The sequence below is a fragment of the Tauraco erythrolophus genome, chromosome 20, assembly GCF_009769465.1.
Source record: "Tauraco erythrolophus isolate bTauEry1 chromosome 20, bTauEry1.pri, whole genome shotgun sequence".
NCBI classification, from domain to species: domain Eukaryota; kingdom Metazoa; phylum Chordata; class Aves; order Musophagiformes; family Musophagidae; genus Tauraco; species Tauraco erythrolophus.
Genome location: NC_141484.1, coordinates 13156562 through 13168597, shown reverse-complemented (window position 1 = coordinate 13168597; position 12036 = coordinate 13156562). Strand labels below are relative to the sequence as shown.

The following is a 12036-nucleotide window of genomic DNA, read 5'->3' as shown; positions in this document are numbered from 1 at the left end:
ATAAGTTATTACTCAGGATAATTAATATCAGAAATTGCTTGACTTCACCTCTTGCTCCCCTCTCCCAGAGCGTGATCTTTCCAGGTTACAACAAGTGGTGTGTGTTTCCTTAAGCACATGTCTTCTCTTGCATCACCTTCTGTTTGCAGGAAAGGTTGGGAGAAAAACACTTTTATTACATGGCATACTACAGTATTGATATCTTCACATATTGAATGTTTTTTCCCCCTTCTTGGAGCTCCAGAAGTTTAATAATCACAAGAATCTTACGACATTTGCTTATTTTTTATCTGGTTTTCTTTCCTAGACTGTGAAAGCACTAAACCACTTAAAAGAAAACTTGAAAATCATTCACAGAGGTGAGCTCATGTCTTTTCTTCTCGCCTACAAAAATAATTGCAAGGATTTTAAGCAGCCTTTCCTTCAGGTCAAAGTGTGCTTAACGTGTGTACTACCACGAGCGTGAGTACAATTTTGCATGAGTTTATCCCCAGTGGCTGTTTTGTCGCTCCGTTGGTCTGTGGTTTTCCATAAAAGCATGATCTCGAGGTGGTTGGGTGCCTGCCTCTGGGCACGTGGCATCTTTGGGACTGGCTCCATCTCCTCTTGCTCCCGGTCAGGATCCTCAGCGGCAGTGGGTGCCTCTGGTCACCGCCCGCCCCGCGGCGATCGCGCGGCACTGCCAGTGTCGGTTCTCTGCAGCTGCTCTTCTTGAAACCGAAACCTCCAGCCGTGACTTACCGGTTTAAATTTATTTCCTTTGCAGACATCAAACCTTCCAATATTCTTCTGGACAGAAACGGAAATATTAAACTCTGTGACTTTGGCATCAGCGGACAGCTCGTGGACTCCATCGCCAAGACGCGGGACGCGGGGTGCCGGCCGTACATGGCGGTGAGTGGGATGAGCTGGTGTGCCCGTGGGCTGGGCAGGATCTCGGCCTGGGCTGCCTGTCACATCTGAGGTGTCGTCCTGTTTCCCATGGGATGAGCACCCCCTTCCCAGATGGAACCAAACTCTGGATTAAGCGCTGCTGCTGGCAGCGTCAGCAAAGACATCCAGGCTGTGGCAAAGTGACCAAATTCACCAATTCAGTTCCTCTGGTGCTGCCAGTGCAGAGAGCTGCTCTGTGCCTTGCAGCAGCACCCGTCACGCTGCCAACCAAACGGCGCCGGGGGGGCAGTGCCGTCCGGGCGCGGGGTTTGCTCGGTCTGCAAGGAATCCATTTGCTACGGTAGCATTATGTCGCAGGAGTTACTGCGGAGCAGAATTCTAGTGATGTTTGCAAACCACTCTAATTCCAAAGTGTGCTGTAACTTAATTCCAGGAGAATGTGATTCTGGAGAGCAGCGGTCGCAGAGCAGCTGCGTGGAAATCGCTTGGGCTGAGCCGTGGCTCCTGGGAGTCTGTCCTGCGTGTTTGCCTCCCGCCTCCTTCCAGGGAGAAAAGCTGCGGTGGGGATTTTCGAAGCTGTCTGAGGGTTTTAAACACTTCTGCGTATCAGGCTGCTTTGAAATGTGTCTCTTGGTTTCAAATGAGCTGAGCGTGCCTTGTAACTTGAATTTCAGGGACTGTGTTGAACTCTTGTTACTTATCTTATGGCTCTACATGCTGAAAAATAGTGTTTTCTGAACTGTCTTATCTATGAAAGGAAGGAAGGAAACAAGAAAGAAAAATCTCTTTTAAGGTGCAGTGCCCATCTGGTCCAGGTCATGGCTCTCATGGCTTTTATCTGACTGTGGTGTCCAAGGCAAAACCTGTCTGCCCCGATCCTGATCGGTGCAAGCAGAGACTCTGAGTTTCAGAGCATTTGGCCTTTTCTGTTCACCGTCCTCATAGCAGAACTAGTTACTCAGCCACCTGGAAAGAAGAGTCCGAATGAGATCTGTTATGGGAGACCAGTGCTGTGGTGCAACAAAGTGCGTGCAAGACCCCGACCTACATAATGTAGTAAAACGGGGCAGAACGGGGCAGTTTGTGTAAAAGACCTTGTGAGGCTGGGGCAGAGACATGCCCCTGCTCCGAGCACTTCTGGCAGGTGTGTGGAGCTCCATGCAGGGAACAGGCTCAGTCAGAGCTGCCTGGTTTGTTGTGCTGGCCGGGCAGGGGATGCTGAGGGCAGCAGCAGCAGGAGGTGCCCAGGAGGACGCAGGAGCCAGTGCAGAGCTGGCCTGACCCAAGGCTGAGTGTTTGCGTCTCGGACCACAGGTACTCCTGGTAGCATCGCCTGGGGGACTTGTGACTGTTGGTGACTTTTCCTTATTCTCTGAGGTATCGGGTCTGTAAATAGGGCTTTTGAAAAATTGCTCACCCCTTTCCCCCTCCCAAGTTCAGTGGGCTGTAATTACAGGAATTAACGTTCCCACTTTTCTTAAAGCCGTGGGTAGATGGTTGGCTTTGCAAGGCTGTTGGTTTAGTTACGGCGTGACAGTTCCTGGTGTCTCTGTAAATAGCTGCGCTGCGTCATTTCCCCTGGGACTCGGGTGGTGAGTACTTCCAACACCCCTTGTCTTTCCTGCCTGTCTGTGCGTATCCACTCTGCTCTTTGTGCATCTCCATCACCAGCTCCAGACTCCAGTCAATTTTTAAGCGAGCAAAAGCGTTTCGATTCAGTTTGTGATTTTAAGAGCCTTGGCACGGCACACGGTTTGTGGGACGAGCCAGCAGCTGGCAGGCGGTGTGGGAGATGCCTGGCCTCTTCCCTTCTGCTCTCTGGACTCAGCAACTCCTCTCCAAGTACATGAGCATTTCCCTGTACTGAGAAGCCTGGGAAATGGGGAGATGTCCTCAGCGTGCAGGCACATCCACCAGCTCTTTCTCCAGCCCAGCAGAGGCTGGTGGCTATGGTGATGCTGTGATCAAACCCAAATAAACCTGGGAGGGAGTCAGGCCAGTCATATGCCTTTTGAAAGGAAATATTTGGGTTTTTTTAGTGCAAAATAAGTGACTATTTTTGATGCACAGTAACGTGACCATGTCCAGCCAGGGCGGGTCTGATAAGGGCTGATGGATGATGCTTGCTGGTGGTGAGAGCGTGTTGCTCCGCGAGGCCCTCTTGGCACGTGGCACTTGCAGTGGTTCTCGCAGCGTGAGCGCTCGCTCACCCAAGGGACCTGGTGCCACCAAAACTGGTGACCAAAACTGTCAGGGCTGTCACAGAAAGCAGCGCATCAGCCTGGGAGCTGCCGGTGCTGAAGAAGTTGTTTTGCTTTTGGCTTTGAATTCCCCTGCGACCGTTCTGTTGCGGCGAGGGTGTGCCCGGTGGTGTCTTGTGTTGCCTGAAAGAAGGGAAGGAGAGACAGAGCCCCTGCACTGCTCCCCCAGCCCAAACCAGCCCTCCGGAGACCTGTGCCCGTGCCAGCGCTGCGAGCTTGCTCTAGGTGAGACTTGGCAACGTGCTCACAGCAGCCTCAGACCCGCAGTGGGGGTGACACTGCTCCCGGCCACCCCCCGGTGCTCCCCGCCGGCAGCTCCCGGCAGTCCCTGCGCCGCCTCCCCCTGCGGCGGGTGCTGCTGGTCTGGGTGGGAGGGGAGGCTCTGTGTGCCACCCTGAAGCTGCTGGTCATGGAGCTGTTGGAGCGGGTCCAGAGGAGGCCACCAAGATAATCCAAGGGCTGGAGCACCTCTGCTATGGAGACAGGCTGAGAGAGCTGGGGCTGTTCAGCCTGGAGAAGAGAAGGCTCTGGGGTGATCTTATAGCAGCCTTCCAGTACCTAAAGGGGCTACAGGAAAGCTGGAGAGGGGCTTTTTACAAGGGCGTGTAGTGACAGGACAAGTGGCAATGGATTTAAACTGAAAGAGGGGAGATTTAGATTAGATCTAAGGAAAAAATTTTTCACTCTGAGGGTGGTGAGGCACTGGCACAGGTTGCCCAGAGAAGCTGTGGCTGCCCCATCCCTGGAAGCGTTCAAGGCCAGGTTGGACGAGGCTTTGGGCAACCTGGTGTAGTGGAGGGTGTCCCTGCCCATGGCAGGTGGGTTGGAACTAGATGATCATTGAGGTCTCTTCCAACCCAAATCATTCCATGATTCTATGATCTTTGTGGGATTACTGCTTTTTGCCTTCTTAATGCTCAAGTGAACCCAGTTTCTGTGGGATGAGACTGGAAGCGCCTGATTTAGGTAGGGGTGGACCCAGCCAGCGTGAGGACAGATGTCTTGCCCTGCCCTGCTCCTTTTGGGACCTCTCCAGGCGCAGTTTGATGGTGTCACACTGTCGTGGTTTAACCTGGCCAGCAGCTAAACACCACACAGCCACATGCTCACCTTCTCCCACCTCCGGGAATGGGGAAGAGAATTAAAGGAGAAAAGAGGAGGAGACTCATGGGTTGAGATATTACAATGGTAGTTACAATTACTCATGGTTTGAGATTATAACAATTTAATAATGATAATAATATAAAATTTAAAATACTGATGATTAAAATAATAATTGATAAATGAATGTATATATAATACTGTACACAAACAAGTGACACACAGTGTAATTGCTCACCACCTGGTGACCAATGCCTGTCCTGTCCCAGCAAACGATCCTGAAACCAGTAAGTCTCGACACCACAATCCTGGATGAGTGAGAGGCCCAAAAAGGGAATGAGTGAGAGGGAGAGCTCTGAGAAACCGAGAGAGAATCCCACAGAAGAGAGAATGAGACCACCTTCCTGGCCAGCTCTTGTCACTGGGCGTGACATTGCATGATATGGAGTCTTCCATGGATATGGAATATTCCGTTGGACAATTTGGCCCTCAATCCTGAATCTAAGTTCAACTCTTAAGGGAGCCATGCTCCTCCCCAGCCTGTTGTGCTCCTGCACGCTGGCAGAACACGGGAAGCTGAAAGGTCCTGGATGTCTCAGCACCATCAACATCAGTGCACTATCAACATTCTTCTCATTAGCAAATCCCAGACTAAATCCAAAACCCAGAGCTCTTCTAGCTGCTAAAAAGAAAAGCTTAACTCTGTCCTAGTCAAAACCAGGGCACATGTGTCCTTGGTCCCTCAGGCCCTTTTTCCACATCATCTGGGAGCTGCCTGCTGTGGCTGTGTCCGAGCGTTAGCGCCCCGCGCTGCCTCACCCCCCTCCCTTGGACTGCCCGCTCCGCTCTCCAGGAAGAGTTGTTGAGATGAGAGTGTGGGAAGGGGGATGCATGGTGCCAGGAGGTGCAGAGCAGCCTTCTCGGTGCTAATGCCACCCTGTGTCCCTGCCCGTGTGCGAGCGGCGAGCCGGCACGGAGCCCCGCTGCGGCAGAGCAGCGCGGGGGGTGTTCCTGCTCCTCCGCGCTCCCCGGCGAAGGTGAGCAGCGGGGGCTGCGTCCCTGTGCCCCGATGGTTCACGCACGGCGAAGGAAGGGTTCCCAAGGCAGGTGGCGGTGACCACTCTGAGCCCGGCTGCCCGCGCGCAGGGCGAGGGGCTGCAGGGGTGCAGGAGCTCTCTGACACCTTTGCCTGAGAAGAGCTGCAGCCAGAGCCTGTTTCAGCTTCACCTTCCTGACCCGATGCCCAGGTTCTCATCGGGCTCGGCTGTTCGGTTACCTGAACAGGCAGGTGGTTGGTTTGAATTCCTGCAGCTAAAATCCTCTTGACGCTCCTGAATATTGCTGTGTGTTGGACTGTTTTTTTTATTTTTTTTTTTTTCTTTTTCCCCTCTGAAGCTTGGCACCCAGCCATAATGGGTTTGGGAGGAGACCGGGAGACGTGTGGCACCATCCCTCTGCGAGCAGTGCAGGCTGGACGTGGGCTCTGCCGCCCGCGGCGTAGCAAATGCCGTGGGAGATGCCCGGGCTCCGAGCGCAGCCCTCCCGCCCGCGCGCTGCCATCACCCGCGTGCTCCGGGGCTTTCGGCTGAGAACGTAGCCTCTGCTTCCTCCTTCACCAGCTAAAATCCTCCGTGAGGTTTGCCCAGCGTGAGACTTGTGCTGTCCAAGCTCAGCTCCGTGCCTCGTGCGGCGCAGAGCTGGTGCCGAGCGGGGCTGAGCTCCCGCTGTGCCCCCGCACTTCCACCCCGTCCCGCCGGGCACGCCGTGGGAAGGGATTTTCCTCCTCGCCCCTTTAGACACTCGTCTGCACAGGCAGTTTATAAAAACTTGGGAAAAAGTGTCAGCAGCCGCCCGTGGAAGCGGACTGCTTGGCTAGAAGTGTTGTGGACAGGGTGTGAGTTTTGTGGAGGAGAATATTAAAAGGCAGAAAAAAGTCGTTTGGCCACAAGGATTGACGTGGGAAGTGCCTAAAAGTCAGGTTTGGGAGCCAGTTGCCTCCTGGGTGTTTGCTCTGCGTGGGGCATGGCCGGCAGTGCCGGGGTGGCCCAGGGTAACCCCACTGCCGTGCTGAGCTACGAGAAGGCTGATGGAAAACCAGAAAGAGCAGGAGGGGATCACCAGGGCGGTGGAGATGCAGAGAGGGATGGGCAGGGGCAGGCATGGGGAGAGGGGGCGAAGGGTTGTGCCAGTCCCCGGCCTGCAGCGGGAGCCTCCCGTCCTCCCGGAGCCTCTCTGCTCCTCGCCGCTCCTGCAGGTGGGGCCGGGCTGGATCTGCTTCAGGGGGCTCTCCCCACCGGTGCTGAGCCCTTTCCGCCCGGGCACAGGAGCGCCCTGCATGCCTGCCACGCGCTTGGCCCCGGCACCGTGGTCTGCGTGCAGCCGGCTCCGGCCTCCGCCATCCGCCCCCTCGGCAGCGGGGCGGGCAGGGCACGACGGCCCGGCAGGAGCAGGGCACACCACCTCCTTCGGGACTGGGTACTCAAGCGTTCGTGGAGTGGGAAAGCTCCGTTTTCCCATGATATGGGAAAGATCCGGGTCAGGACTGGACGGGGGGGTGAGGGCTGTGCTTTGCAGGTGCGGACTTTCACTGATGGTGAGGCCAGGAGGACAGCCAGTGGAACACAGCTGGGGAAGCCTCCTGATCCTGTGCCCAGACCAACAGCTTCAGGTCGAGTGGAAGAGATCTTTATGAAAGAGAAACCAGATTTTAAGGCTGGAACTGCTGGTGACTCCAGCATGGCCCTGTCTGAGCTGGAGACATGGCCCTGCCATGCAATGACTCACGTTTCTGATGGCCATCTGCATTTTGTCATTCTTTGTTTCTGGTGAGGATGTGTGTAACCTCATCCATAGACAGCCTCTCGTGGTTCCCTTTCTCTGCTGCATCACAGAGTCTGTAAGATCAGGAGTCATCCCGTTGCCGTGCTTCCTGCTGGACTCCTCTTCTTTTCAGCATGTGTTTCAGAGCTTGCCTGTTGGCTTGGCGTTAAGGCTGCGGAAAAATAGCTGGGCTCCCTGCAATTCAGTCTTTTCTGTCTACTTCAAGGACTTCTAGAGCATCTCCACCAAACTTGCAGGCCCTCAGTGAGGCTCTGTGGCAATGTTACTGAGTGGGGCCGAAACGATAACCGTACAGCCCTCCCAAACTGCTGTGTCTCCAGAGCTTGGCCCTGTTAATCTAGTACAGCTCTTGGAAGCAGCGGTGGGGTTGGCGTTGAAGGGATGTCAAGCTCTGGGGTACTGGAGGGTGGTCTTCCAAAACAACGCTAGATAGAGAAGGTCTCCAAAGTCCAGTTTTAAAGATGCCTCTTCCAGTGCTGGAGAATCTACTGTAGTGCCCATGAAGTTGTCCTGGTCATTAATTATGGTCCTAATACCATATTTTTAATAGGAGTAAGTCTTGTTTTAATGGATGGCTGTGGGCTTTGGTTTCTACTTTGTTTGCAGATTTAAGGAGTCCTTTACTTGCCACAGCCTCTTTCCCCAGGAGGTACTTTCTGACCCTGATGTAGTCACCTCTTAAGCTGTTCTTTGAAGAGATTAGTGACTGAGCAGCTTATGCCCTTAAGGCAGATTGGATTGTGTTTTATGGCTGTGCTATAACCCCTCTGATTTTTTAGCATCCTTTTACATAGACCCTGAAGTGGAGCAAACTTCCAGTGTTTGTCTCACCTGCAGAGTATATAATAAGAGCAGCGGTTCCCAGCACGTCGCCCCAGCTCCACGCCTTTGATCGTGATGCTCCTCGGAAATTTCATGTTCTCCTGTCCTTTTCCAGGAGCCTGTCTGTCACCCCAGAGTGCTGTGTCTGGTTGAGCGAGTCAGCCACCAGCCAGAGCCCAGCTTACCAAACATGCAAATCACACTGGTTCTCCAGGAACCCTTATTTATCTCACTAGCAGTATTTTTATAACATGCAGAATTTAGCACCACTGATTTTATATTTTCTTGGCTGTTGTTAGCGGTAGGCCTCCTTGGCCTTCCTTTGAGGTCACCTTTGAGGTCCCATTATAAATCCTGTCTTTGCCACCCAGTGGAGCCCTTTGAACAAGAGTTACACACTGAACTCTTATCAGTGAAGCCATTCATTAATGCAGATTATTGCTGCTCAATTTAGTTGCAGTCCAGACAATGTCCTGCACTGCTCCAAGTTTATTACAGCCACACTTTACCTTTTTAACGAGACGGATAAGGTCATCGAGAATATACTGTGCCAAACCCAACGGGACCTCGTTGCCTTCGTTAATGTTCCTACCAGTCTTTCTGTGCCTGGCAAGTGTCCCCTGTCGACCAGTCCATCACTTCCCTGCGATCTTCCTGCTGTTGAGATGGAGGAATTCAGATGCAGTTAGGAAAGCCAGCTGGGAGGGGATGGTAATCCCATGGGAACAAAAACCAGCGTCTCCACCTGGAAAATGCTGCTGGAGAAGTTTTTAAATGAAATGTTCTCTCAGAGTAAATATGTAAAGGAAATAGGAGGGGAGGAAAGGCCATTCTCTAGAAATGGGATCTCTGCTGATAATCTCTGGGCTTCGTGGCTGACCTGGGCAAGGGGGAGGGACAGGAAATCAAAGAACAGAGGAGATTTTGGAAGGAATGTCTGAATTCAAAAGTTCAAGAAGGGATGAATATTTCGGCTGAAGTATTTTTGGACAACACTAGTCCAGCCTCCCATGTAGGCGCAGAAGTGGTGCACAGAGACAGTGTTACTGCTGCTGTCCCAGAGGTGGTCAGCTGAGGAGCAGCAGGTCCACCTCGGCAGCAGAGAGGGAACAACTCCTGTTCTCCACTTCCCCGTCAGCTCTTCCACCCATCACGCTGCTTGTCCTTGGCTCTGCTGCGTCCCACCCTGGCCGAGGCCGTGTCTCCTGCTCTCGGGGCAGGCTGCTGGGTGGGCTGCTGCACCAGCCCTGCAGCGACTGGCACTGCCGTACAGGCCCAGAGGAAGCAAAGCGTTAACAGCTTTTTCATCAGTCACCCAGTTCTGGAGAGGAGGGTGTAACCTTCTAAGACTTCACCCAGCATGGTGTGACTGCTCGTGTGAATGACTCACATCTATGCTCTTAGACTGAGGCTTTTGCAGCACTGAGGTCACCTTCTCTGAGCTCCTGTGTGCCCAGGAGGAGATCCAGAAAGCTTATTAGACTTCACTGCACATAAAAGTCGAGATCCACGTGAAATTAGACACCTCACCTCTTTAGCAGCCAGTAGAAGAATTTAGCGTCACCAAAAGGAGATCATTGTCATCTAAGGGAGATCGGTGTCACCTAAGGGAGAGCCTCCAAAACTTCCCGTAGAGCAGAGCAGTAATGCGGGCCAGGAGGAGTGGATGGGTGTTCACATCTGCTTGGAGCTCCAGCACCTGTTGTAGGGCACCGAGGGCGATGAGATAACCGGCACGGCGAGTCCCCCTGTGGGCAGTCACCTACAAAGCAGGACTGGCTCTTTTCTGGGAGGTGGTGGTCATGTCCCCAGGGCTGGTGGTGAGCATCTCCTGGGGAGGTGAGCGCTCAGGCTCTTTCTCAGCCTTACAGGGTCTGAACCGCCAGCCCAGCCCGGTGGAGAAGTCAGGGAAGGAGCTGGCAGGAGTAAAGCGTTTGGAGTCTCGGCGAGCAGGTGAGAGGGAGCCGAACGCAGCATCCTCGCGCTCTGCGGGAGACGGGGGAGGCAGGTCCAGCGAGTCCGCGCCTGCTCACCTGCCCTGCTGTGTGTCCATCACGTGTGTCCCAGCCGGGGCCGTGCGGGGTCAGCAGCGCTGGCCACCGCGCCGTGCTCCGGCGGACTGCGAGGGGCCGGTGCAGCGGAGCACCCTGACGGAAGAACAACTTGCGCTTCACCAGGGGATGTTCTTGAGAAATACAGCAACGGGAAAAGCGAGCGACGACATTTTCCTTTACTGAACAGCACAAGGATTCCCCAAACCAGTTATTTATGGTCCCAAGGATGGTTTCCATTGCTGTTGCACAACCCTGTGGGCAGCTGTTCAGAGACATGGCTCCCCTCCTTGCTGGGGCTTCACTTTGGAGTTGGCCCCGAGCGCGGAGTCGCCCGGGCAGTGGCAGACGCTTCTCTCCACGAGCACCTGCCGAGCCCCTCGCAGGGCACCGCCGTCCAAACGGGAAAGCCACGGGAACGGGGTCACCACCGCGGGGCAGACAGCGGTTTTGCCTTGAGCGTCCCTGAACAAACACACACGGGGTGTTTGGGGTAAGGCAGCCGCGGAGCAGCGTGCGAGGGAGCCGCGGCGCTTGCGTGCAGGGCTGGGATCCAGTTTGTGTCGGAGCAACGAGGGTCTGTGAGCTCTGGCCGCCCCGGCTCGTGGCTCACCGTGTGGTTTGCGGCCGAATTTGGCGCAGGTGACGCCGCAGCTGCAGCCTGCGCCAGCCCTGCTTCCAGATGTGCGGTGCCCTACCTTGCTCCCACCACCAGCCAAAGCCGGGGGGTCCCTGGATTTCGTTTCACACGTTTTTGGGTGCAAGAAGATAGTCTTCAGCGGGGGCTGGCAGCTTCCGTCTTGCATCCATCTGTTCCCGTGGTTGGAGCAGAGGGAGAGTTTGTATCGTGTAGATTTTGTTCTGCTTTTCGTATTGCAAAAATTTAGCTCTTTCTGGTCATTCTGTGCTCCTGGTAACCTTTTGTTTTCTTTTCGTTTAGGGTTGCATTCACCTAAGCAGCAAATAAGAGTTTGTTATGTACATTTTAATGCCGTGTAGGCAGTTTTGGATTTGCAGTGCATGTGGGATAGAATTCCCTGGTTACATAACCAGTGAAAACCTAGAGCTGAGATTTTCCCAGAAATGCTTCTTTGCTCTTTAGCAACATGAAACAGCTGAAGGCTGCAGGGAGTCGTGTCACACCCCGAGTGGCGTGTGTTTGCGTCGCGGGGGGTTCCGAGGAGAGGGATGATCAGTGCTGCCCACTGCTGCTCGTTTTTCAATCAAGGTGCTGGTGCTTAGGTGGGCACTGGAATTGTGAGAAGCCCCACGGCAGCCTGCACCCTTCTGTGATGCATTCATAGCCCACCTCTTCGCACCGTCAGCACAGCCAGTGGTGGGCCTCCATCTCAGCCGTTCCCTTTCCTCGCTTGTGCTCGGCGGTAGAAGGACACCTGGCACGTGCCAGGCGTTGTCCACAGCCCTCATTCCAGGTCCCTGGAGTGTGACATGCTGACTCTTCCTTCATTGGTGTTAATTGCTCCCATGTTGTCTACATGGAAAATTCCCAGGATTCTTTCTGCTCTGTATTTAGAGGGGATTTATTTTGATCCATCCTGCTTTCCTTTTAGCTGTGCCACCGCCATCCAGGGCCAGGTCCCTGGTGCTCAGCCTACGTGCTGCTCGGTGGCAGTTGCCCACTGCCCCTGCGTGGTGCTTCAGACGAGTGGCTCCATCCGGCCAGTGCCACCTGCCTTGGTGCTCCCTGCAACACGGAGCCTTTTGGTCCTCTGTGCCCTGCCCAAAACATGTGCTCTCCATGCAGTCCCTAATTCACCGTGCTGCCTGGAAAGCAAGTCCTTCTTCTGGAGTCCATGAACTGCTCCGCTGTGCTGCGGCACATCCCTGTGGATCTGTAGTGTGGGAGTCCCGGCATTGGTGAGGACGGCGTTCCCGTAATTCTGTGTGGCCCTGTGCTGGCTGGTCCCGGGTGGCAGCCTCCAGATGTCGTGATGTATCCCCAGCAGTGCGTAGGGCCAGGCCACCCGCCACCGTTCCCACACATCGGTGTCCATCGCATGGGTGGCATGCCCACCGGGGTGTGCGTGGGACTAAAGAGATGGTCC

General features: G+C 54.4%; 1 protein-coding gene across 1 annotated transcript in view; it reads left to right on the top strand.

Moving 5' to 3' along the window:
• The window catches only part of MAP2K4 (mitogen-activated protein kinase kinase 4), a 51528-nt gene that overhangs the window by 24493 nt on the left and 14999 nt on the right, over positions 1-12036 (top strand). The window contains exons 4-5 of the mRNA XM_086623859.1: positions 308-359; positions 767-894. Of these exons, the coding sequence (XP_086479985.1) occupies positions 308-359; positions 767-894 (180 nt within the window). The remainder of the gene's footprint in view (positions 1-307; positions 360-766; positions 895-12036) is intronic.